This window comes from Cygnus atratus, chromosome 2 (genome assembly GCF_013377495.2).
Source record: "Cygnus atratus isolate AKBS03 ecotype Queensland, Australia chromosome 2, CAtr_DNAZoo_HiC_assembly, whole genome shotgun sequence".
NCBI classification, from domain to species: domain Eukaryota; kingdom Metazoa; phylum Chordata; class Aves; order Anseriformes; family Anatidae; genus Cygnus; species Cygnus atratus.
Window position 1 is genome coordinate 47163218 of NC_066363.1, and position 24646 is coordinate 47187863.

The 24646-nt window shown below is 43.9% G+C and overlaps 1 protein-coding gene across 2 annotated transcripts; it reads left to right on the forward strand.

The window, feature by feature from the left end:
* Positions 1-1720: 1720 nt before the first annotated feature.
* CTNNB1 (catenin beta 1) lies at positions 1721-24556 on the forward strand. Of its 2 annotated transcripts, none has more exons than XM_035549720.2 (15): positions 1721-1976; positions 15858-15918; positions 16421-16648; positions 16782-17035; positions 17124-17362; positions 17456-17657; positions 18030-18174; positions 18637-18740; positions 18821-19159; positions 19394-19552; positions 20462-20581; positions 20723-20873; positions 20963-21084; positions 22450-22510; positions 23778-24556. In XM_035549720.2, the coding sequence occupies exons 2-15, from the start codon at positions 15906-15908 to the stop codon at positions 23792-23794; spliced, it is 2154 nt and encodes a 717-aa protein (XP_035405613.1). In that variant the 5' UTR covers positions 1721-1976; positions 15858-15905; the 3' UTR covers positions 23795-24556. The 2 variants fall into 2 exon arrangements, with proteins under 2 accessions (XP_035405613.1, XP_050564777.1); XM_050708820.1 differs by lacking the exon at positions 23778-24556 and adding an exon at positions 23256-23476 and having other exon boundaries at positions 1726-1976.
* Positions 24557-24646: the final 90 nt, after the last annotated feature.

Here is a 24646-nt window from a genome sequence, read left to right on the forward strand (position 1 = left end):
AACTGTCCTCAGAGAAAACAACTTGACAAGGAAAGCTGGATTTCTTGAACCTCTAACATGAGGGTAGTCCAGGTGGCATTTTGCCCTCCTACTAGTGGGGACTCAAGGATGGCCACTGCACCAGGAAGCTAGTAGGTGGATGATTGCTGTACGCCCTGCAACAGGATGGGGAACAATAGGGGAGAATCAAGGATTATTATTTTTGTCACCACTGCCTTCTGAAAGCCATTTTAATTGTGACAGCTCTCCCTCTCTCCCTCCCCTGCATGGGGTCGTGGCCCCATGCAGCTGCCCCATGCCAGAAAGAGATGGTGCCCAGGTCCACCTGGGAGGGTTGGGGTGTGTTGTGTGCACAGCAAGTCCTACATTTTTCTTTTCCACAGGGAAAAATTCCACATTTTAAAAACCATTGATGTAAGGAAGCAGTTGACAGGAAAATCAAGCAGCGTTGTAGAAGAGGCTTTTTTTTTTTTTAACCAACAGGAAAAAAAATCTTTAAGTGCAACTTTGTGAGTAGAAACTCAGAGCCTGTTCAAAATAGTGTTACCAGTGGACAAACAGGTACAAAGGTGGCCTCTCCGTGAACCACACATCTCCACACTGCAACAACCACAGAAGCTTGGTGGGGAACAAGAGGCTGCACGAAGCCCTCCAGCACGAGACCAAGAATTCAGCCCCCAACATCTGCTACTGCCAAAGCAAATTTATACTGAAAAAAAAAAATACAAACTAATTAAAAATCCATCTTTTGCTAGCAAGGGCTATTTTACACAAACACGCCGGCACGCAGGGCCCTTGCTTCACATCGAGGCGTGCGCCGGGGTGTATTTCTCCCCTCAACGAAAGGTTAAAAGCACTTTGTCGGTGCATTTCTTTCCTCCTCGAAATGTTAAAAGCACTTTGTCGGTGCAGAGGCGAAAACTCCGCCGAGCATTTCGCCGTGCGAGCCCGTGCACGCCGAGGCTGCGGCTGCCCCCGGCGTGCCTCGGCTCGCCGCGGGGAGGGCGCCTTGTGCAAGTCGCCCTGCTTGCACACCCCGAGAAAGAAGCGAGGTGTGCGTGTCTGTGTGTGTGAGAGGAAGGGGGGCAGGAGCTCGCTTCTGCTGTTAAAAAATAAATAAATTGCATAACGAGGCACTTTCTGTGGCAACTGCTTCCTGACAAATATTGACCGAGGCGGCGCGGGGCGCGTTTCCGCCGACGTGAGCGGCCCCCCCACGGCCCGGGCCGGTTTTATTTGAATCTCTACAGCTGCTGGCGTGCGGAATGTTTATTTTAGAGCCACAAATACGAGCTAAAACTAATTAAACCGCGGGACAAACAACGAACGGAGCGGGGGGCGCCGTCCTCCCTCGCCCCCGGGCGGCTGAGGGACGGAGACCCTGGGGCCGCCCCCTCCACCCTCCGGCAGTAAGTTCGCTCCCCGCCGGGAACTCGGCTCCTTCCTCCCCGCCTCCGGAACGGGGTGTCTCCGCCAAACCTTAAACCCCCACCCCTTAAACCCCCTCAAAGCTCCTCAAACCCCCTCAGGCCCTGCCCCGCCGATGCCTTCCCCCCCACACTCCCTGCCGCCACGTCCCTCCCACTGCCGCTCTCCGTCTCCCTCCGCCCCGGGAGCCGGGCACTATTTCTCCTCCCCTGCCCTGTGCGGCGGGCGCCTGTGGAATGCTGCGCGTCGGTCCCGGCCGCGGCGGCAGGATACGCGGCGCTGCCTATAAGAGCCTCGGTGCGAGCGCCGCCATTTTAAGCCTCTCACTCGGCCCGGCGCTGGGAGCGGCAGTGGCGTGAGGGGCGAGGGGACTCGGCAACGCCGCCGCCCCGTACGGTCGCCACCCGGGGGGCAGCGAGAAGCCGAGGAAGGAGAAGGAGGAAGGAGCTGGGAAGGAGGAAAACAAAAAAAAAAACACGGCCCCGACTGGGATCGCCCGGGCAGCAGCCGGAGCCCGCGGGCAGCCAGCGCTGTCGCCTCGCCGCCACGTTAGTGCCTCTCCGTGCGGCGGGACCGCGGGGCGAGCTCCCTCAGTCGGCCCTCTGCCTCCCCCCGGGAGCTGGGTCCGCGTGTGCCCGGCGCTGGGGCGGGAGGGCCGGGGGAGGAGGGGGGCTCCCGGCTCGGGAGGCCCAGACAGCTGCGCCTCGCAGGGGGCGGCAGCTGCGGCTCCCTCAGGGAGCCGGGCGTGGGGCGGCGGGGGTCCGGGGGCGGGGTGGGGCCGTGGGTGGGTTTGTTGGTAGCGAGCGTAATTAAACTAATCACGGCCGCTGCAGTCAGCGGTGGGTACCTCATCTCTCGCCTTGTGGCTTTTCAGTCTTACTTGGGTCTGTGCCCATAGGATGGGGAGCTCGGCTGCTTCGCAGCGTCCCCGAAAGGAAGCTCCCGGAGCTGCGAGCGGCAGCCCGGGGCTCGCCTCCTGCTAGGCGAGGCGATGTTTTTTTGGGGCCAGGGGGCACACACAGGGCTTTGCCGAGCTAACGCAGCTCTGCGGTGTGCGAGGCAACTTGCTGCTGCTCCCAGGAGCATATAGGGCACTTGGCGCCGACTTGGCGTGAAGCAGGGAGGTCCAGGTGTGCTATTTCCACAAAAAGCATACTTCGACCTTCTTTCGTGCATGATCGATTGCTCGTGGTGCAGGTTTTTTAAAAAAATCTACTAAAATCTTAAATCATTCCTTAGCTAAAAGTTGCTGTAAGATGTCAAGCAGTTTCTGTTTGAATCTCATTTCCCAGAAGAGAATTATCTGCGTAGGTTTTGGGGGGAAAAAAAGGATGGGCTGTGAAGGTATTATAGGCAACTTGTGACTTTAGGAATAGCAGTGTTGATCTTAGTAATCAGCTACTTCTTAATCTCTTTCTCATGGAGCAGCCATTGTTCTGACACTGTATATTCCAGACATCTGTGGTCCTCCCATCCCCCAAAGTATGCAAGTGGTGAATGGAAAGAGGCTGGGCTGGTATGCTGAGGTCGATGGAAGGAAATCAAGGAGGGGTTTTAGTAAAACAGGATCTTTGTGTGCTGAGAGCATAGCCGAGGCAGACTAGAAAACTACCTGGAAGTGTCACTGTTTCTTTGATCTTAAGTTCAGGCATGCTGGAAAGCAACTTAGCAGTTAGGATTTTACTCCAGAATGATAAAAAGGTACTGCTACAAAGCTTTAAAACTGCACCAAAGGCAAAACTCACTGGCATTCATTGGGTTAAGTTGTAATTTGAATTTCAGTAACTGACAATCCAGGGAACTAATGTTAAACTTGCACTTTTTTTAATAAAAGGTGCTGACAGCTGCAAATAATCTGGCTGTGTCTACTGTTAATGGCTGGTACTGTTGAAAGTGAGGCTACTGAACTGTTCAGAGAAGAAGGCTTAAATCTCTCTAAAATTGTCATTGCATATAATATTGTATTGAGTGTCTGTTTTGGAGGTATAAATAAATGCCATTTTTGTGGCGATTGGCTCAGATATTTGTCTAGGTATATATTGATATGCATGGGAATGGTCATGTTACTCTGTTTGCCTGCTCCTTTTAAGATTGTAGGGAATAAACAGGTAAAAACATCCTGATGGAAAGGCAAAGCATAAAAGTTTCTAAAAGCAAAGATTTAATATAAAGTAAAGCTTGTTTGCAAAAGTCACTCTGTTCTTCAAATGCAATGTTGTGTTGCATCCTCAGTAAACCAGGCTTCCTTTCCTTGCCAAAGCAATAAATAGGCTGGGCTTCTTGCCTGATATGTAGTCTATGAACACTAGCATTTTGCTATGACTACATGGTGTGTCAATAACTGGCTTATCAAATCTCAAGCCTGAAACTTGGTTGCCCTTCAGATATAAGGCTTTCTTTGTAAGGTGGAGTTTTTTTTGGTGGCTTAAGCAAGAGCTTCTATTGATGTTAACTCTTCAGAACACAATACTTCAAAGAGTAAACTCAGATGTAAAGAAAAATCAGTACTGGTGGCCTTCTGAGTTAACTTTGGGGTCTTGTGAGGAGTAGAGAGGGAGGGAGCAAGAATGGGGCAGGAAAGAGCGATTGTAAGCCTCTCTTGTAAACTGAAGTCTGAATGTGCTGTATGAAACTTGTGGATGAAGATGTTTCTGCAAAATACTGTGTGGTAGGCAGACTAGCGTGCAAATACGGCAGTAATCAAAATCACTCATGTTAATTCATAGTTAAAGCTGGTAATGCAGGGGTTGTGGTGATTGTGGCAGCAAAACTTGTTCTGTAACTCTGGTAGACTGCATACCACGGCAGGAAAATCAGGACTGACCTTGCTTATCTCAAACATCATACTTCATGGGGCCTGATAAGGCTGTGAGAAACTATGCAGGCAGCTGGGACTTGTGCATAGGTCCTCACAGCATGTGTCTGCAAGTCCCGTGGCTCCTGCCTCGCTGGGTGGCTGCAGCAGCTCCAGTTGGGAAGTGGCACCACGTTCATTTTCCAAAATTCTGCAGGCTGCTTGGCAGTAAGTGTTGTGTGCGACTTTCCTCGTCTCTTCAGGCAAAATGACTGTCTTGGTGAAAGATGGGTAGGGCAGTGTTGCTGGCTGGCTTTCTGATTAAGCATGGGAAGGCTTGTTTAGGGGGTACTTGGATGCTCTGTGGTATGTGAGCTGAGTTGGTTAGACTTGGCAGTGTAAGTAGCTTAAGTGGTTGATTTTAATATTCATCTCTGGTACTTGATTTCAAGGCAAAATCTGTGATCGGGTTTCACCAAGAAAAGGCAGCCTGTCCCCTCTTCATTGGGGGGGGGGTGGCGGGAAGCAGCCAGAAGCTCTTCTCACTGACTGCTAACCTTAAGTGTGAGGAGGCAAGCTGGGGAAACTGCATGCAGGTACCTCTGCCTATGTGAACACCAAACCGATAGCGTGAGCAGATGGGACTTAACTCTGGCTTGCGCCTGCTTGTGAATCTGTTCACTCCGATTTGATGTGAAAGCAAATGCCCTGTGCTGTTGTTGTCTGGGGGAGGTGGGGGTGTGGATGTTGTACACAGCCCTCATTGCAGAACAACTTCAATGTTCCACGTTGCTTTAGGAGACAATGTATAGGACTAGATTAGTATTAGTAGTAGTATTAATATTACAGAAGTGAAATCTGCACTACTGTTTGATACTATATCAGCTCTGGAGCCTTGTTTAAGGAATAAATCTTTCCCTTAAAGGTTGAAAGAGTTGATCTAGGTTAATCTACTATTCTAGGTTGCTGCTCTTAAAAGGTAGTGTGAGCTACTGGAACTTAATGCACTTGACAAACGTGCAGTGTGCAGTTTGAGTATGTTTGCTGGAACTAGCATTTCTAGGCCGGCTTACTGTGTGTGCTAAATAGATTTGTGCAAATTGGCAAAGTTTGCTAACTCTGCAGCAAATGTAGCAAGTCGTCCTGTATTGTCCTGGCAACTATTCAGGTGCCCTCCAGTGGCCAGAACTCCTAACATCCTAAAGGTGCTGATAAACGCTGTTGCATTGTCAGTTTGCCTTAATTAAAAGTGAGTTGAAGAAACATCAGTGTCAGACTTCATTAGCAAGTTTGTTGCCTAAGCGGTACTTCTTGGAGCAGCAGTGTGTCTTAGTGTAAATACCTGTTTATTCTGACAGACAAGCAGAGGCAACCAGTACGTGTACTTTCAGATTCATAAATATTTCATTAGTGTCAGTGCAATTATGACTAATCGCTCTGGTTTCTGAAATCAGAGATTAATGTTTAACAGCCATATTCAGGGTTGGTTACCTAGTTGCAGCCTAAGAAAACTAGGAAGGGAGATCCTTTGCTAAATTGGCACTGTATTAGTGCAGAAATGGAAGCTTTGAATGCTACACAAACAGCAGGGAAAGATACTTATGAAATACAGTGGCTGCCAGTCTTGTTAGTGATGTATGCTGTCACAAGTGACTGCAGAATGATTAACTGTCTTTCGGACACTCGAAACTGGGCAGGAAGCTTGAGGCCTGGCAGTGGTTCGTTGCTGAACAAACCACTGGTGGTTTGTTGTTATAAGAACACTGATAACCTTGATGAAATCTCGTGTATTTGTATGGTCATGGTGGCAGCTTTTCTTACATGCGGCTAGGTAAGACTAAAGAATGATGTTTGGGCTGGACTGCTGCTGTCTCCACTAAACCCCACTTGGTAAAAGTGGAGGCAGGAGGACCAAAAGCTCATTAGGTGAGGGCTGCTTGCAGACTCTGCCTTGGCAGAACTGCTAGCTCATCCCTAACCCAGAAAGGCAGGAGTGTGCACAGTGCAGGCACTGCCCTGTGTCCCTCAAATGGAAGGTGGTGACTTTAAGCAGTGATGATAGAAATGCTCTTAATGTTTTGCCCAGCTGTGAGAGTATTCCAGCATGATGAATGCTGCAGGAAAGCTCTAATCAGAAGAGCTTGCTGGTGGCCAAAAGATCTTGGTCTATTGCTGCACAGAAGTGACTTAGTAACTGTTTTGAGGCTTCATCCATGAATTTGTGCTGCTTAGTTCTTCTAAACAGTGAAGACAGAGTAATTGAGTTGCTAATCTTATTAGGAACTTGCATTAAGTTCATAAACCTGAATCTGTTGTACCAGTTTTTCAATACTAGGCTGTGAGCTGCTGTCAAATGGTTGGTGGGCACATTTTGTGGAGAGGAATGTTTTTTTTTTCTTTGCTAAAGCTGGATGTGTAACACCTGATGAGTAGTTAAAGCAGCTTCTCCCATCTTACTGTAAGTAAGATGATCATCAGCTCCCCTTTGGACAGAGAAGAAGGATGCACAGATACTTGGAGCCAATTTTGACTATTGTATTAAATTATAGATTTTTCTAGTATTGCAGCACTTGCCAGTGAAATGCTCTAAGCCATTACTTTCAAACATGAACTGATAATTTCTCTGAACTATCAGCTTGAGCATAGCTGCTGCTTGTGTCTCTCCGAGACAACCAGTGGTTTTTATGGAATACAAACAAATTCAAGTGCACAAAGTGTAGCTGTGAGAAGATCACTTTGGCACCTGAATTTGCAGGTCTTTCCAGAAGTTGCCAGTTCATGTGCCTGTAATTTTGAACATAATCACTTAGGTTGACAGACTCCTTGCAGCTACTCCTTACTTCTGTAGGTAAGGGGAAGAAAAATGCTGTGGATACTAATGCTATAGCTTCCCTGAAGTGATAACATTTAGTGCAACAATCTCACATACTACAGAAGGAATAGACTCTTAAGAAGTAAAATGTGGGACTGAAAAGGTGTGGGTCTGCATTGTCAGTCACAGGGCTGGACATAGTATGCGCTCCTAGGCTCTGACAAGCATCAAACAATTCTATAGAGTATCACTGATGGTTGTTATAAATTGTGCTGAGGTAACTGCTAAGTACCTTTAAAGCTCTCTGGGTGTCTTAACATGTAACTTTAGCTAAAATTTCCTGAAAATGTCTGTCCTAAAGGTATTAGAGCACCTCCATATGACTTGTCAGCTTTTTTCAGGGGGGTTCCCAGCAGCATGTGAAGCTTCAGGGCTCATATCTTAGAGATGTTCCAGATCTGTGCCCAGATGAGCTGTGTGAGCTTTGTAACTTACCCGTGGAGCTTGGTCTGAATTCTGATTTGTGAAAACAAGAGCCTGGAGCCATCATCTGGGTATTTCCTGGCTGACAGCAGCTTTCACTGGTCAGAGCAGTGTTAAGTGTTCCTTTGCTGAAACTTGTAATGGGCTGTATTTAAAAGAGTACTTAAACCTTAGCACCTGGGAAGACCCTGACAAGCTGTTAGGGTCTAAATGCTGTGCTAGTTGCGCAAGTCCCATTTTTCAGTGAAATTCACTTCCTGTGACTGAGAGGTGGCTGGCTTGGCAGTGAAAGCTCACCAAGTCCATTTCTGATACATTTCAGTACCTGAACTTCCAGTCAGGGGTTCAAGGTGTTCTTCAGGGATAGACTGAAACTAACTCTGTCCTGGGTGGTGCTCTGTGGCTGGGAGAAGCAAAAAACCTGTGTGCTTGCATTATAATCTCAGCTGCACTTGAAATGTAAGCTGCTGTCACAGGTCATCACTTGACAAGCTGGGTGAGATGTGACTTTTCACTAGCTCACTGTCCCTTTTGCAGGGAAAAGGTAAAGCAGGTGAGTACCTTTATAGTGTCAGATCACTGCAGAGCCCTGATCCCGCTGCACTGGAAAGCTCTGGTGGCCCTTTTCCTGTGCTGCTGTCACATGTGCTTAAGGCTGCATGGATTCAAAGATAAGCCTCTAACTTTCTGTCCCTGTAATCTGAGGCTTTCCCTCACTTCTCTTTGGAGGAGTAAATCCTCTTTCAGTGCAGCTTATAACCCAGTTCTGAAGTCTAGCCCAGGCAACTAGATGCCTGCACTTCAGTTTCATTAAGCAGTTGTAATCAACTTTCTTAGAAGTCTAGCAAGAACAGAAATATTTGTTTGTCTGCTTTAGGTAATGTGTGTGAATAGAAACTACTCTGTGCTCTTAATTGGCCTGAGATTGCTGAAGTGACTGAAAATAGGCCAGCATAACACTATTTTGTGATGTGGCACCAAATGAACTCTTACAAGAGTTAGTGTGTGGAGGCTAATCAGCCTTGTTGGAAGCAGTTTTTAGATAAGCTAAGCCAGAAAGCAAGGGTTAGAAATCCAGGAAAAATGATGCAGTAGTAAACTGGGGGGCTTGAAGGGCGGAAGGTGGAAATGAAGCAGCAAAACCAGTGGTTGACAGCAGAGGTAACTGCTAGTGAACATGGATAGATCTGTGTATGCTGTCAAAAACCCCTCTCCCAACTCCAGTGCTGTGGATATTTGAGACAGTTTGTCTCTTTCAGTGTGTATTAAGGTTATTTAAAGCTTGGAAGTTGCAACCTGTTAACCTTTGAGAGAGAGGTCAGCAAAACAAATACTCTTCGGGTTTCTTAGTTTCCTAATGCTTGACTGAAGAAATGGATCTTAAGGAACAATTTCCTTTGTATATTCTGTGTTAGGAGTCAAGCTCATTATGATCTGATTAGCTGCATCTGAAGCAGACCATTCTGATGGCTGCGAGGCATTGCCTACCTTTCTGTAGGCACCTCCTGAATGTATTGGCTGGAAGCATTCCAGCTGGGATAAATTTGAGCTGGAGGGTCCTGTTCTGCATTTACATCGAGTACTGAGTTGATCGCTGGACTGAAGTATTGCTTAGTGGTTGGAGGGAACTGTGTTCAGTAAATGTTGCTTGAGGAAATGACCAGAACAATCCTGTCATGAGTCAAAGTTCATGAGTGAACTTGTTCTGTTGCGGGCATGGGTCGATGAGCTGGATTTCAGGATGGGTATGTGCTGTGGAAGGCAGGCTGAGTTTCCTGTTGCTGTTGGTAGCTCTTAGCTTTTAATACAAGTTCTGAAGTAGTTCACGTTGCTACACCTTAGCACAGCACTTAAAAATAGTAATGCTGCTGTAACTCACGCTGTGGTACCAAAGGCTGCAGAGGAGTGTTTCTACCATCTAAACTGGAAGAAGATAGAAATGTTTTAGAGCTGTGAAAACACACGGTGTCTTCTCTTTTTTTAGAGCAGTGAAAACGCAGGGTGTTTTCCCTTGGCTGTAAGGTTCGACTTTTTTTGATGTTGCATATTGTGCAAGTTCCTTCTGTTTACTTAAGAGATCTTCAAATGACCCTGACAAGATATTTTCACCCTGTATTAAATACCAGCTGTGTTGAAAGTTGAAGGAAGCCTCATATTAATGTGAAAAGCGTAAAGTTTTATATCCTCACTCCTGGTATGGATAATAAGGGAAACTGTAACTTCGCTGTTTCAAACTCAGCCTCCCAAAATACTGAAGTTCTCTGTTGCTTTGTTTAAATCTGATCGTTTACAGCCCTGAACCATTATTTGAGAGCCAGCCTTTCTGTGAGGTTCAGAGTAGTTCTCATCTGTCCAGGTCCTTAAACTTCTGGTATGAGGAAAGACTTAAATCTGAATTTTTAATTCAGGATTCACTACTGTTGCATGACAAATTAGATGCTAATCAAGGCCCAGCAATGCTTGTTTATAACTAACTTCAAAATAAACTCTGCTTGCTGCATACAGCTACTATGAAGACAGTCAGTTCCGTTTAGAGTTGTCAAAGTGCGTGAGGACTGCGAATGGCACTACTCCACACAACTTGGGACTGCTGCTCCATACTTGAGTTGTATTTATCTGTATTTAACCTTGTATGGCACTGTTGTACAAGAATTAAATGTTTTTTTTAAAATGCAAATCTTTAATGTGGAAACTCAACCATGTTCTGTTCCTGCTTTCAAATAAAGTATCTTCTATTCATTGACCATAAGCTGTAAACCCAACTGTCATTCCAACAACCAGTTTCTAAAGTCCCTTAAAACAAACAAAAACCCTGAACCTGTACTTTTAGAATTTCTTACTAATCTTACAGAAGAGTCTGATACATGAAGAGTGAATTACCTTCAAAGCACAGTACCCCAGAGCTCAGTAGAAGCCACATAAAAATCCTCATAATTAAGTTATTTGGAATGTCTGGAATAACAGATTTCCAGTGGCAAAATTCCTTTAACTTTCAAAGATAAGTTTCCTAGATTGGGACCTTCAAGGCAAACAGCTGTCTCCTTAAAGTTTCTAAGATATCCCCCTTCTTACTATAAAACTATAATGTTGAAAGTTGAATGCCAACATCTGGTATGATCACTCCCTACAACTACCATTCTTGTTTTGAGGTTTTCAGCTGTGAATATCTAAATCAGTTCTTTTTGGTCACCTGTAACTTCTCCCTCCTTCCCTTCCTCTGAAACTGCAGTTACCAAAGTTGAGTTGTCGAAAGTTGAAAAGTTCTTTTCAGGTAGAATAAGGGTGCTTTTTATTTAAAAAAAAAAAAAAAAAAGGCAGGTGAATTCTTCATCTTTTTGAAGGAAGAAAACCAAGTTTCAACTTCCCTAGGCTTCCTGTTAATCAGTTCAGTGCTGTTATAAATTAATATTGAGGTGTGTGTCTCAGTTGGATCATATCTTCATAAGACTAAAATAGAAATAGGTATGCCTGCTGCTAGATCATTCATAGCTGTGGCATAGGCTGCACCAAAGTTTGCTTAAGGAGGCAGGGTTGACCACATGTGTCCAAAAGAGCTTTATACCATGAAAGCTTCTGTTTTCTACTATATTAGTGTTACCTTGGTTAGAGGACTCTCCCACCTTACCAGGCTTTCTTTCCTAGCTTTCCTAGTAAACAAAGAAGCACTTCTAAGGCAAGATCAAAGGATTATTTTTCATTATTATTTAAAAATCCTTAATTGAATGTATTCCCCACATTTCCACTTGAAAACTAAGGTTAATTACGATAGCTTCTGCTGCATTCAGTGCTTACAGTATTTCTGTTCTTGGGTCATAGAAATGAGTGGCCTGGTTGTGTTACTAGGTCTGGAACTTGTGTTAACTTGGCAAAGAGGTGCGTGCATGAAGCAAGCCTGGTTGCCTGTCAAGTTTTTTGCTTGTAGTTGAGGTGAAATTAAAACTGGTGAAAAGAACAGGGGGCCTGCTTTTTCTTCTGATTAAAAAATATATAAATAAAAACTGGGAGAGAGAGGGGGAAGAAGTATTTTCATATTTAAATCTGGTGTAAGAGGCAGATCATAATATTAGACACAAAGGAGGCTTCCAGAAGAAGGCACTGTTCGTGTATAGATGATCCACGCTATTAACGGCTGTAATTTCATTACGAGATCTGCTTGTTCCAAGTAAGAAAATCTTAGTGACGTTCAGCACTGATGGTTCATTTAGAGATGCAGCTCCTTAGCCTGTCCTAGATGAGATGGGTTTTTATGAAAACACGGTCAGTAGGCACATTCCTTTTAAACAGATCACAGTGACTTCCTTACTCATATGAGGCTTTCCAAAACGCTGCTTTCAAATAAAAGATTTCTGGAACACTTAAAAACTTTGTTTGACTGAATTTACAAAGTGGGGTAACTGCTTTTCAGCTTTGTCAGGCATAATCTGAGTCAATCTGAAGGCTTTCTACCTTGAGAGAAAGTGGAAACATTTAACGCAAGCTGCAAACACGAGCTGTTTTGTAGGCTAACAAATTGTCTTAGCTGGCAGTGAAAACAGTTTATTTCAGATAAGCTGCAGCAAAGGTGCAAGCGTGTTGCCTTGATGCAGGAGGCAGGTAGACATCGGGCTGCTCTCCCAGCTCTCACCATACTGTACGAGAGCAGAAGTAAGCAACTCACTGTGCCACGTATCCTAACAGAGTTTCACATCGTTTATAGGTCTCACTGAAGCTGCTCAGAACTACTGCTCCCACTTGAGAAACGCTGTGGGCTTGCTCACTGCCTTGGCATGTGCCTGACTTCTTGAAAATCAAAAGTTAATATTGAAGTTTTTGTTCATCGTAAAAATACCTCTCGTCTTTTATTCCTTTGAAAACCAAGGAGTTTGAATTACTCTTCCATAATAACATGAAATTAGCTCGTAAGCTTGTTCTGCTTGCAAAACTTTGAGTTTTTAAAAGATTTCACATGCAAAGGTGGGAGTAGTAGTACATGGTGCAGCTCAGTGCAATGTTTTGTGTTGCTCTTCGTAGGAGAAATTTAATGTGTGTGTAAGTTGCTAAAACCCAGAGCTCATCGTGCTTCCTAAATAAGCAAATTTTGTTGTGGGGGGGTTTGTAAGAAGTTAACAGGCCTCTAACTCCCGGCAACGCATCCACAGGGGCTTGTGCATGACGTGCTGCTTACCAGAATTCAGGCCTGAATTCTGAGCACTGGCTAGTCTTTGAAAGTAGCGAGGGCTGTGGAAGCTTGCTGGGGTGCTAACATTTTTATTTTTTTATTTATTTAATATACACGGAGTCCTTTCTCTTCCTGATGGTTCAGATCTGCATTACTGACCTTGGTAACGTAATGTCACTGGTTGTATGTCCTCCAGGAAGTCTGAGTAGGGGCTGGATTTAAAGGAGCTGCTGTGCGCTTCATGTTTGCATTCTGCAAGCTTAGTTATCTTAGCAGTTTATTTTTTATTTTTTATTTTTTTTTATTTGTGTGAGTGTGTGTTTGTTTGTTCGTTCACCCCTTCCACGATGATCCAGTTTCTGTCAGGAAAGGTAATAGCACAGCATTTGTACCCAGTCTGGGGCTGTTGCTGTCCTTGTCAGAGGTAGTACCTGAAGCAGCCTCCCCAGTGATAAACACTGGAAGAAGTCAGCACCTGCCCAGACTCAATTTTACCCCCTTGAAAAAAGAGAACAAGATGGGAAGCAAAATGAGGGAAAACGTTCAGCTAGAGAAACCCTGAAAGCAACCGGAACATGCCCATTTTCCCAAGCTACCTTTATTCTGTGGTAATTTTTAACATCGAGTCCAATTTCACATCTAAATCCGAAATGCTAGCTGGAGTTGCTGAGGGTTTTATGGTTGTGTGAAATGCAGATTGGGAAGTTAGAAACTGTAGGTGCGGCTAGCGGGCTGGTCTAAGGTCAGCGTTTCAAAGTCAGGCTGTACCTGACCGATAATGCAGTTCTGAACGCTTAACTCTATTCTTCCCTGCTAGCCTGCAGGTGTTCTTCGGCTTTATTTTAGAGTATTGTTGCAGTGTGGTGGCTAGTGTGCTCTGTTGGATTGTACCAAATGTTACACCTCTTCTTCTGATTTCTTCAGGCTGTTGAAACAACCATTGCAGAGTGCAGTTGCTGTAAACGAGTTGCCTTCCTTTGTGCAGAATTTAACGGCAGAAAGAAATGATGTGCATTGCTCCCGAGCTCCCTATTGCTTGTATATTTGAATCTAAGGTGGTATGAAATATCTCAAAGCATAGTCAGTGCTCTCGGCTGGTTCACCCACCGGTGTGTTTAACTCCTCAACTCACCTGGTGATCATTTTTTATTAGCAGTGTCCTGACAGGAGGAGGCAAGAGAGGTTACAATAAAAACAGATCTTTCGTGCTAAGCATGTTGTAATTGAGTATAGCAGCTAGGTCTTTTCCACAGTTTCATATTGGAAATGTTGCATCTGATTTAGGGTGAGGACTAGGGAGGGTGGGGGCAAAGATACTAATTTTACCTTCAGTGCTATTCCACGTCTTTCTGTTTGGAAGGCATACGTGGGGCTGACGAAGTAAGGCATGAGGCCTTCGAGGAGCTGTCAAGATTACTTGTGCTAGCTTAGCCCATCAGGATAGGATTTGTGTGTTAATGGTGAATGTGTTAATTTTTCTTTCCCCTTACCACTGCTACTCCCAAACTCCTAACAGCACTTGGGAAGAATTGTTCTGCAGTGTTCAAGGTAGTGGAAAAAACGGTGGTGGTGTTGTCAAGCTCGTCCTCCGTGCAGAACAGACCGAGGTGGGCAGGCTGTGCAGTAGGACCACATTAGGGGGGCTGTGAGCATTCCCAGCTCCATAGCTGCACGCTTACTATGTGTTGTGTTATATCTTAAATCAGCTCAGTGTGGCTTATCTGCTGCAAATGCAAATCTGCTGTCTGTTTTAAAACAGCCAGGAAAGGGATGCAGCCAGAAATTGTGGGAGTCTAAAGTCAGGACAAACAGCACCGGTGTTTGTGCAGCAAAATAAAGTTTGCTGCTGGGGGTGTCCTGCAGCTGGCTCAAGAGAGAATTGCCTAACCTATTCAGTGAGATTCCTAAAACTGCAGGCCTGTCTTCTATTTAATTATGGTTTTCTGAAAGCTACTCCTGAAGGAAACTCTTAAACTGGTAGGTCTGTCTTTACACAATACAGCGCCAAATGGACTTTGTTCTCCTGACACAGTACCGCAGACCTGTCCCTCAAAGAGATTAGTGGCTTGCCTTTACTTCATTGTCTAGGAATGTTTTGATCAGCATAGCTCTAACACCTAATGCACACTGAAAGCCGATTGCTGATGGTTTTGCTCCCTGCACTAGTTACCACTACAAGTGTTGGCTAGCTCCCAGACCAGGCTGTTACCATCACTGTGTTTGTGCTGGAAAAAAAACAAACAAAAAGAAAAAATGGTGTCGAACTGCAGGGAAGCAAATTAAATAAATAAAAATACGACAGCTTTGACTGACCCATGTGAACCTGCGGCCTTGAGTTTCTCTTTCTGGGCTAGTAAGGAGATAGCTACAAATTTATGGTACAAGTACTTCTGTGCTGTTTGGTGATATTAAATGGAGGTGCATACTGAGGATTTTGATAGGGCATTTGATCATAGTTCAGCCTCCTGCCCCCAATTATCTTGGTTCTCTGAAAAAAAAAACACAAAAAAACACAGTTTGGTGACTTAGTGTGTGCAACTAAAGGAGAGTGCTCTTTTTTAAGGCTGGTTCAATTTTCAGTTTAACTTCATGAAAGAGAATTTTATATAGTGAGAAACCTTCTCATGGTATAGGAAAGTAGTGAGGAAGGATGTTCAATTACAGATCTTGAGATGTTTTTTATAACGCTGAAATAATAGGAGCTTGTCTTAAATGGTCATTTAGTTTTCCCAGCTGAAATCCTTATTGTAGCCCTGTATCCAGCAGTTTTGTTTATATCTTAAGGGTGGTTGTCTTAGAGGGGAATGAACAATTCTGACGTTTAGCTCTCGTCTCTGCAGCATGTCCAAGCTAGGTAATTTAATGTCTGGACTTCGTCTTACACAAGGATAGAGAAGTAAAAAGTGGCTCTATCGTGGTCATTTTTCAATTCTTTTTCCCTTGTGGCTTTAAGAAGGGAATATATCTTACATATAGCCTGCCAGAAAAAGCCTGTGTGATACATCTCATTCTTTTGTGTCTCTGTCCATGGGGGGTTGCTAATTAGCACTGAATATACTCACTTAGCAGTGAAATGGCAAGATGTGCTAAGCCTTAGCTTGCAGTTCCACTGTTCTAATATGAAATCCTGTCTGACTAGCTCTGATTAGTGTTTAATAAGTTCTTACCTTGCTCTTTTTTAGGGTCTCTGAAAGGTAGCAGGAAAGAGTTCTGGGAGCACAGCAAGGAACATGGCAACCCAAGGTATAAAATATATCACACTTAATTTTTTATTAGAACCTGGCAGTTCTAATAAAGAACAGTTAAACTGGCTCCTTACTTCCCTTTTTAACTTTTTTAAGTCATCTGAATAGAATAATGAATGCTGTACAGCAGTAATTAGTACCTTACCTCTGGAACTTAAACCTGCAAACAAGTTCGTCATCTTAAGCATTTTGGTCACTTAAGTATGGTGAAGTACCTAATCATACTGTGTGGAAAGGGAGCCTGTAAGCAGTAGACTGAGACCATGACAATAGCAGTGATTGCTCTGCCTGCTAGTCAGGCTTATAGATGTCTGCGTTGGTTTGACAGAATGCCTCAGCTTAAAACTGCTGTCTCACTTGCTGTGCTATGCTCAGCTGGGCTGAGGTGGTTGTTCGTAACAGTTTATTTTCGTGTAAAATCTGTGTCATTTCTTGAAGGACTAATACGTACTGGAGTAATTCAACTAAACTTAATTTTGTTGAACAATGATTTCTTACAGCTGACTTGATGGAGCTGGATATGGCAATGGAGCCAGACAGAAAAGCAGCAGTCAGTCATTGGCAGCAACAATCATATCTGGACTCTGGTATCCATTCTGGTGCCACAACAACTGCTCCCTCTTTGAGTGGCAAAGGAAATCCTGAAGAGGAAGATGTGGACACAACACAAGTCCTGTACGAGTGGGAACAGGGGTTCTCTCAGTCCTTTACCCAAGAGCAAGTTGCTGGTAAGACCTTCTCTATTACACTGTTTTGTTTAGACATGCAGCTTAACAATACAGAAATCTAAATACTGAATTATTACTGATACAGAAGAATAGCTTTTTATTCCTAGTTTGAGGTAAACACCTTGTTTTCCAGATATTGATGGCCAGTATGCAATGACTAGAGCCCAGAGAGTGCGTGCAGCTATGTTCCCTGAAACACTGGATGAAGGAATGCAAATCCCATCCACGCAATTTGATGCTGCTCATCCAACTAATGTGCAGCGCCTGGCTGAGCCATCCCAGATGTTAAAACATGCTGTTGTTAATTTGATAAACTACCAGGATGATGCTGAACTTGCAACTCGTGCAATCCCAGAACTGACCAAACTGTTGAATGATGAGGACCAGGTAAGTATTTTCTTAACGTCGGTATAGCTCGTTTATGGGGCTTCTTCAATAACCTCAAACTAAAAGCTTTCTTCAAATACTTCTGTAGGTGGTCGTGAACAAGGCTGCCGTTATGGTTCATCAGTTATCCAAAAAGGAAGCGTCTCGCCATGCTATTATGAGGTCTCCTCAAATGGTATCTGCTATCGTACGTACCATGCAAAATACAAATGACGTGGAAACAGCCCGTTGTACTGCAGGTACACTACACAACCTCTCACATCACCGTGAAGGCTTGTTGGCGATCTTCAAATCAGGAGGCATCCCTGCTTTGGTTAAAATGCTTGGGTATGTGGACTGCTGAGACAGTACTCGTGTTTTTTTAGTTGCTGATGGTAGGTGCTGGTACTCACGAGTTTTTTTGTTTTTTGCCTTCTGTAGGTCTCCAGTGGACTCTGTGCTGTTCTATGCCATTACAACTCTTCACAATCTCCTGTTACATCAGGAAGGAGCCAAAATGGCTGTCCGTCTAGCTGGTGGGCTGCAGAAAATGGTTGCCTTGCTCAACAAGACAAACGTTAAATTCTTGGCCATCACAACAGACTGCCTTCAGATTTTAGCCTATGGCAATCAAGAAAGTAAGGTAAGCGCCTCTGCTCTCAAAGCCCATCTAATGAGTAAGCCTGCTAAAAATGGCCTTAAAGTTCCTGTGTGCCGAACTGTACACAGGAATGCCACCAGCCATGCTCCTTTTTCTGAATCCCATGTCAGGATGAGGATTTCGTCAGTTGCTGAGCAGTTTGCCAGTCAGTCCTGGCCTTGAAAGAAGTGCAAGATGCTATTGTGTGGAAATGTAGTCATGTTCACGGGGAGACTGCAAAACTTAGACATGACCAGCAGATACGAACAGTTCTTTAGAGATCTGCAACATAGAATTTGTGTAAGCTAGCAACAATTACTGCCTGCTTGCATGCCCAGGAAGTGACAGATAAGTGTTGTATTTTTGCTCTTCCAGCTGATTATTCTGGCAAGTGGTGGACCCCAGGCTCTAGTAAACATAATGAGGACCTATACTTATGAGAAACTATTGTGGACCACAAGTAGGGTGCTGAAGGTGTTGTCAGTCTGCTCCAGCAACAAACCTGCTATTGTTGAGGCTGGTAAGTACATTTCTTGTACCCTCACTTAAAAAAAAAATATATATATATATATACACATATATATACATATATATATACACACACTGTACTTCAGAACCAGTACATTCCACGTGAGAGCAGAAGCGTCAGATATTGAACATGATTGGTCCTTCAATTTATAACTTATTTTGGAGGCCTTAACGTATAGTTTTGTGTAGTCAGCTGTGTGCCGTTGTGAATGAGTGTTGTCAGAATTGTCCCCTTAGAACATGCATACATTTTAGATGTCTTCAGTGTCACAAAGAAAATCATAGCTTTTTATCTATGTAGTGAAGCACTAGAGCCTAGCCGTATTAGGATAGTAATGCCAAGAAAGAACTAGAAGCTTATGAGGTATGCACTCAGATTTAAAAGAAAGGAAAGGTTGTACTGTTCACAAGATGAGCACTTAAGTAATGGCATCAAACATGTACCATCTTCTAGGTGGGATGCAGGCTCTGGGACTCCACCTTACAGATCCAAGCCAGCGTCTTGTCCAGAACTGTCTCTGGACTCTGAGAAATCTGTCAGATGCTGCAACCAAGCAGGTAAGTGGGCCTTATAAGGGATCAGGATAAAGAAGTGGAAGAGGAGAGAGACTAATTTTTCCTTTCCTCTTTTTTTGCAGGAGGGAATGGAAGGCCTTCTAGGAACTCTTGTTCAGCTTTTAGGATCGGATGACATTAATGTTGTGACTTGTGCTGCTGGCATCCTTTCTAACCTTACTTGCAACAATTACAAGAACAAGATGATGGTGTGCCAGGTTGGTGGCATTGAGGCTCTTGTGCGCACAGTTCTTCGGGCTGGAGACAGGGAAGACATCACAGAACCTGCGATTTGTGCGCTCCGTCACCTCACCAGCAGACACCAAGAGGCTGAGATGGCTCAAAATGCTGTGCGTCTCCATTATGGACTCCCAGTGGTGGTTAAACTGTTGCACCCGCCCTCACACTGGCCTTTGATCAAGGTAAATGATGGTTAACAGCTTTTGGTGCCTTTTTAAGGTAACCTTAAGTGTGAAAAATACTTTGTTTCCAAGGTGTTGGAGAATGTAACATACTGACAGGACCCCTGCTTCAGTTGAGCAACTTGGTTGCCTCTTAGCACTGCTTGTGGGACCATGGGGTTTAAAACCGACACCATGCTAACAGCAAGCACACCCTCATGCTCTTTTATTCCCCACTCATTTTCTGAACTGCAGGCTACTGTTGGTTTGATCCGCAATCTTGCGCTCTGTCCTGCAAACCATGCCCCGCTGCGCGAACAAGGTGCTATTCCAAGGCTAGTTCAGTTGCTGGTGAGAGCACATCAGGACACCCAGCGACGTACTTCCATGGGTGGAACGCAACAGCAGTTTGTGGTAAGTGGCCGCAGTAACTAAAGTTATTTAAATAGCTGTTGTCTTAGCATTTGCTTTGGTTCGTATTATTCTCTTGGCATACTGATGATTCTGCCTTGGCAGACCTGAAGTGTTTCTTTTTTTTTTAAAAGAAAAAAAAAGGCTGGGGGGGAAGCACCAAACCTTGGTTCTTATTTTAGTAAGGACCTCTTGAGCATTTGATGCTATGTGCTATAGATTATAGAAATAATGGTTTTGCCTACCCTCACAAGGGGAGTAGTTCTCTAGTAGGAAGCCAGAAGTGTCTCATCCTTGTTGTAACTATGGGTTTCAGCATGCTATCACAGCTTAACATGTATTTTCAACAGCGCTTAGAGCTGACAACTTGTACAAGCTCCATGCTTACTGTGTTTTCAGGTACCAGGTCAGTGTGGCAAGGCCAGTCCTGACACCATCCCCATTAAATGTAGCAACAAAGGGGAAGTTGCCTTAGCGTGGGCAAATGGAAGCAATACGTACTAGTACAGGAGTAGAGTTAATACTTGCAGAGGCAAGACAGGGCCTCTTCATTACTGATTTCCACTGTTTCAGACTGAAACTGCTGAGCTAATTGAGCTTGGGAAATAAAAAAGTGTTGTCAGACATTGAGTTTATAATGAACTAAAATAAAAATGAGAACACTGGGAGGAGTTCCACTGAAATGCTTCGCTTACTGAATGTAGTTGGATAAACTAGGTCAACTCTTAGCAGGGATGTTAAAATTTGAAGGCCAGCAGTAGAAGGTGGGTGTGAGCCTTGGTGGGGGAGGGATGTGTTTGCAGGGGACAGTTTGGTTGATTTCTTGACAGTGATCAGCTTTTTGACAGTTGTTTTAGAAGTTAGCTCTTGAGATCTCAACTTAAAAAAAATGCCTTTTCTTGTCTTAACTAGGAGGGTGTGCGCATGGAAGAAATTGTTGAGGGCTGCACTGGAGCCCTGCATATTCTTGCACGTGATGTTCATAATCGAATTGTAATCAGGGGTCTAAATACCATTCCACTATTTGTGCAGGTAAGCAAGAGCTCAAGAAAATGCTATAGTACATGCTAGAAAAACGGCTCTTACGCTGCCTTGGTAGAACTGCTGAGTCAAACTGTGCTAAGGTTCATTGCAAGCAGAAGAGTTAAAGAAACCCTTGTGTTCTGGTTGCAGTTGTTGTACTCTCCCATTGAGAATATCCAGAGAGTAGCTGCAGGTGTGCTTTGTGAACTTGCTCAAGACAAGGAAGCAGCTGAAGCAATTGAAGCTGAAGGTGCCACTGCCCCTTTAACAGAACTGCTTCATTCTAGGAATGAGGGTGTTGGTAAGTGAACATAAAAATAGGCTTCGTGCTTTGTTAGAAAAACTGCTGGAAGACTCGACCTCCACTAAAATCCCTTTTTCTTTTAATAGCAACATATGCAGCTGCAGTGCTGTTCAGAATGTCTGAGGACAAACCACAAGACTACAAGAAGCGACTTTCGGTGGAATTGACAAGTTCCCTGTTCCGGACTGAGCCAATGGCTTGGAACGAGGTGAGTTGTGTTTTTGTGTTTGTGGTTCGTCGGGGAGACTTCACTTCCAAGTGTAGATGCCATCAGTGGTACAGGTTCATCTTTACACACAGCTGTAGCTTCTTTACTCTCCGCATGTTCAGGTTCAGTGAAGCTGTGCTCACAGATCGCCAGAAAATGATGGAGGCTTTAAGAATGTACTATTGTCCTAGGACAGAACTTGATATGTAAATAGGTGAAACTTTGTGTAAACAGGAGGTCTTGGAAATCCTTTGTATAGGGAAAGAAACCTTTCTAGAACTAGAGTTCCTAAAGCCTATAGGCCTGTTTGAACAGAATGAAAAGCAAGCAGCCTTAGAGCTGCTGCTCTGTTGCCTTCTTTGCAGATAGGAAAAGTCTACACTCTAGTACTGATAAAGTTTTTAATTGTCATTTTGCTTAGTGTGCAAAACTGTGTAGAAGAACCTTGTAGGTCTGTGTGCTGTTTGTAATTTCAAAGGACAGCTCTGCAATAATTTAGGAATTTCAACAGATTTTTGCAGACTGTCCAAACCTGACTAATGCTGCAGGCAAATACTGAGGTGTAAGCAATATGATAGAAGCATAAACATAACGTGTATCCTGTGAGAACTCTGGCAAACCATGTAGGACTAAGAAGTTTGGGGTGGGCATGCAGCTTGTGTTCTCCCTAGAACAGAGCTCTCAGACATGAAAGTGTTTGCAAGCTAACTATCATGTAGTGATTCTTCATGCTTGAAGGGATGCACAGTGAAATGAGACTGAAAACTGTGTGGGTGGGGCAGAGGGAAGGGTTCACTAAGTCTCAGTCTTCCCCCCCCCCCCCCCATTCTTAAGGTTCAGGAGTTTAGCTTCACGTCTTAAATAAAGGACACTAGTTTTGTACAATTTCAGTGATTAATCTTCTGTTTTCCTAAAATCTGTATCCATCTAGCACAGTACTGTGAGAAAACCAAGCTAAAATGGACTCTTTGAAATGGAAGTTGTGTAATTACACTACAGACACGTAGTTCTGTAATTCAGCAAACTGGGGGAGGTTCACTGAGAACTAAAATGCTCTATTGCTGGCTCAGGAACCTCTGACCAGCCAACTCGAAGCAGTTGGTTCCTAGACCTGCCCTGTCTTGTTCCCAAAGAGACGCCTCTTTCCAGTGAGCTATGGTTTCCTGTGCCTCAATGTGGCTGTTAGCTACTGGATGCAGATTTTTGGGTAAAAATGCATTTTGTGTTCATAAAAGTACCACACTGCAGTGCACACTGCAGAAAAAATGCTGAAAAAGGATTGGGGGTAAACTTTAAAACTTACTACTAATGCTGGCCCAAAGACCTGACATTAAAACTCTTTTGTAACTTTTTGTGCACATCTAGACAGCAGATCTTGGACTTGATATTGGTGCCCAGGGAGAACCTCTTGGATACCGCCCAGACGGTATGTCTGTTCCCTTGCCCTTGACTAAGCTTAAGTTGGATGAAGTCAAGTCATAGACATAAAGGAGAACTGCAAATGAGTGAAGAGTGAATTACTCTTAGGCGAGATATCGCAAACTGACAGCCAGATGGGGAGCTGCCAGTTCAAATAACCAGTTTCTGCAACACCACAGGCTGCACTGAAATGGGAGCCATATGAGTGTGCAGACCTGGTGTCACTTGTCTGAGTCTTGTGAGAGAATCTCCCACTGAGCTGTTGTTTCCAGAAAGCTTTTAAATCCTTTACAAATGGACTTGACAATTCCAAAAGTGCAGTTTTTCTTTAAAACAAATGCTGGTATTGAATGTATTAGTCTGGAAGTGGCTGTAGACTCAAACTCAAGCCTATCCCTAAGGATTCTAAGCTATTTTTGACTTTCAGAAGAAAGTCTACAGTCTTGGAGCCTGGTTTTGCTTCAGTATTGTTGAATTTTAGTACTGTTGATTGTGCAGACTAATGGCTTGGCTGGAATCTGCTCGTGCTTCTGACTGCAGTGTGCTTTGTCTCCAGAATCACACTGGAAGGCTGTTTCAAATGATGGAATAGCCATTAAGGGCAGACAACAGATCGTTTGAACTTGGCTGAACTAGAAAAAAATTAGATGGCTACCAAGATCTTCTCACACACTGATACTTGCAGCTTCTGATGCGTCTAACATCTGTTAACATTATGCTCTTTTTCCCTCTGCCACCTTTAACTTTCTTAGATCCTAGCTACCGTTCTTTCCACTCTGGCGGATACGGTCAGGATGCCTTGGGTATGGACCCTATGATGGAACATGAAATGGGTGGCCACCACCCTGGTGCTGACTACCCAGTTGATGGTCTGCCAGATCTTGGTCATGCCCAGGACCTTATGGATGGGCTGCCTCCAGGTGACAGTAATCAGTTGGCCTGGTTCGATACTGACCTGTAAATCATCCTTTAGGTAAGAAGCTCCAACGTTGAATTTAAAAACAAAACAAAGAGGAAAACAGATTACTGGACTAAGGACTTGGTTGGCAGGGAGGGAATGGCTTGAATGGGTCCCAGTGTGCCAGAATCCTCAATAAATGCTCTGGAAACACACCATCGGTACACTCCAAACTGACTTCTGCCGTGAAGTGTGGAAGTAATTAACTGTAATGTCTTGTGCACCAGCTTCAGTCTTAGTCTAAGCTTGTCTTAGTATGTTAAAACAGCCCCTTACTGAGGAATGCTGACACTTTGTTTTTTTTCTCTCTTTGCAGCTGTATCATCTGAATGAACTTGCATTGATTGGCCTGTAGAGTTGCTGAGAGGGCTCGAGGGGTGGGCTAGTATCTCAGAAAGTGCCTGACACACTAACCAAGCTGAGTTTCCTATGGGAACAATTGAAGTAAACTTTTTGTTCTGGTCCTTTTTGGTCGAGGAGTAATAATACAAATGGATTTTGGGAGTGATTCAAGAAACGAGGAATGCACACGAATGAATTGCAAGATGGAATTTATCAAACCCTAGCCTTGCTTGTTAAAAATTTATTATTTTTTTTAAATCTCTGTAATGGTACTGACCTTGCTTGCTTTGAAAGTAGCCTTTCTTTTCGCAGTAATTGTTGTTAGTTTTTTTTTTTTTTAAGTCTCTCGTAGTATTAAGTTATAGTGAATATGCTACAGCAGTTTCTAATTTTTAAGGATTGAGTAAAGGTGTAGAACACTAATTCATAATCGCTCTAACTGTATTCTGAATAAAGTGTAACATTGTGTAGCCTTTTTGTATAAAAAACTAGACAAATAGAAATGGTCCAATTAGTTTCCTTTTTAATATGCTTAAAATAAGCAGGTGGATCTATTTCATGTTTTTGATCAAAAACTTTATCTGGGATATGTCTGGGTAGGGGCCAGTAAGAACTGTTTATTTGGAACCTTGTATTGGACAGTTTACCAGTTGCCTTTTATCCCAAAGTTATTGTAGCCTGCTGTGATACAGATGCTTCATGAGAAAAATGCAGTTATAAAATGGTTCAAAATTAAAGTAAACTTTTAATTCACTCTGTGTCAAATTATTTCAGATTGTAAACTATATTTGTGTGTTTACAAGTTTTCTGAAAATTGTCCTCACGTTGCACAGTAACTTCACT

What these genes read in the sequence shown, in the direction of transcription:
- CTNNB1 (XM_050708820.1), top strand. An exon ending in ACCTGCTATTGTTGAGGCTG is followed by an intron (nt 18,175 to 18,636) that starts GTAAGTACATTT and finishes ACCATCTTCTAG; the next exon opens with GTGGGATGCAGGCTCTGGGA. An exon ending in TCTTGGATACCGCCCAGACG is followed by an intron (nt 22,511 to 23,255) that starts GTATGTCTGTTC and finishes TAACTTTCTTAG; the next exon opens with ATCCTAGCTACCGTTCTTTC.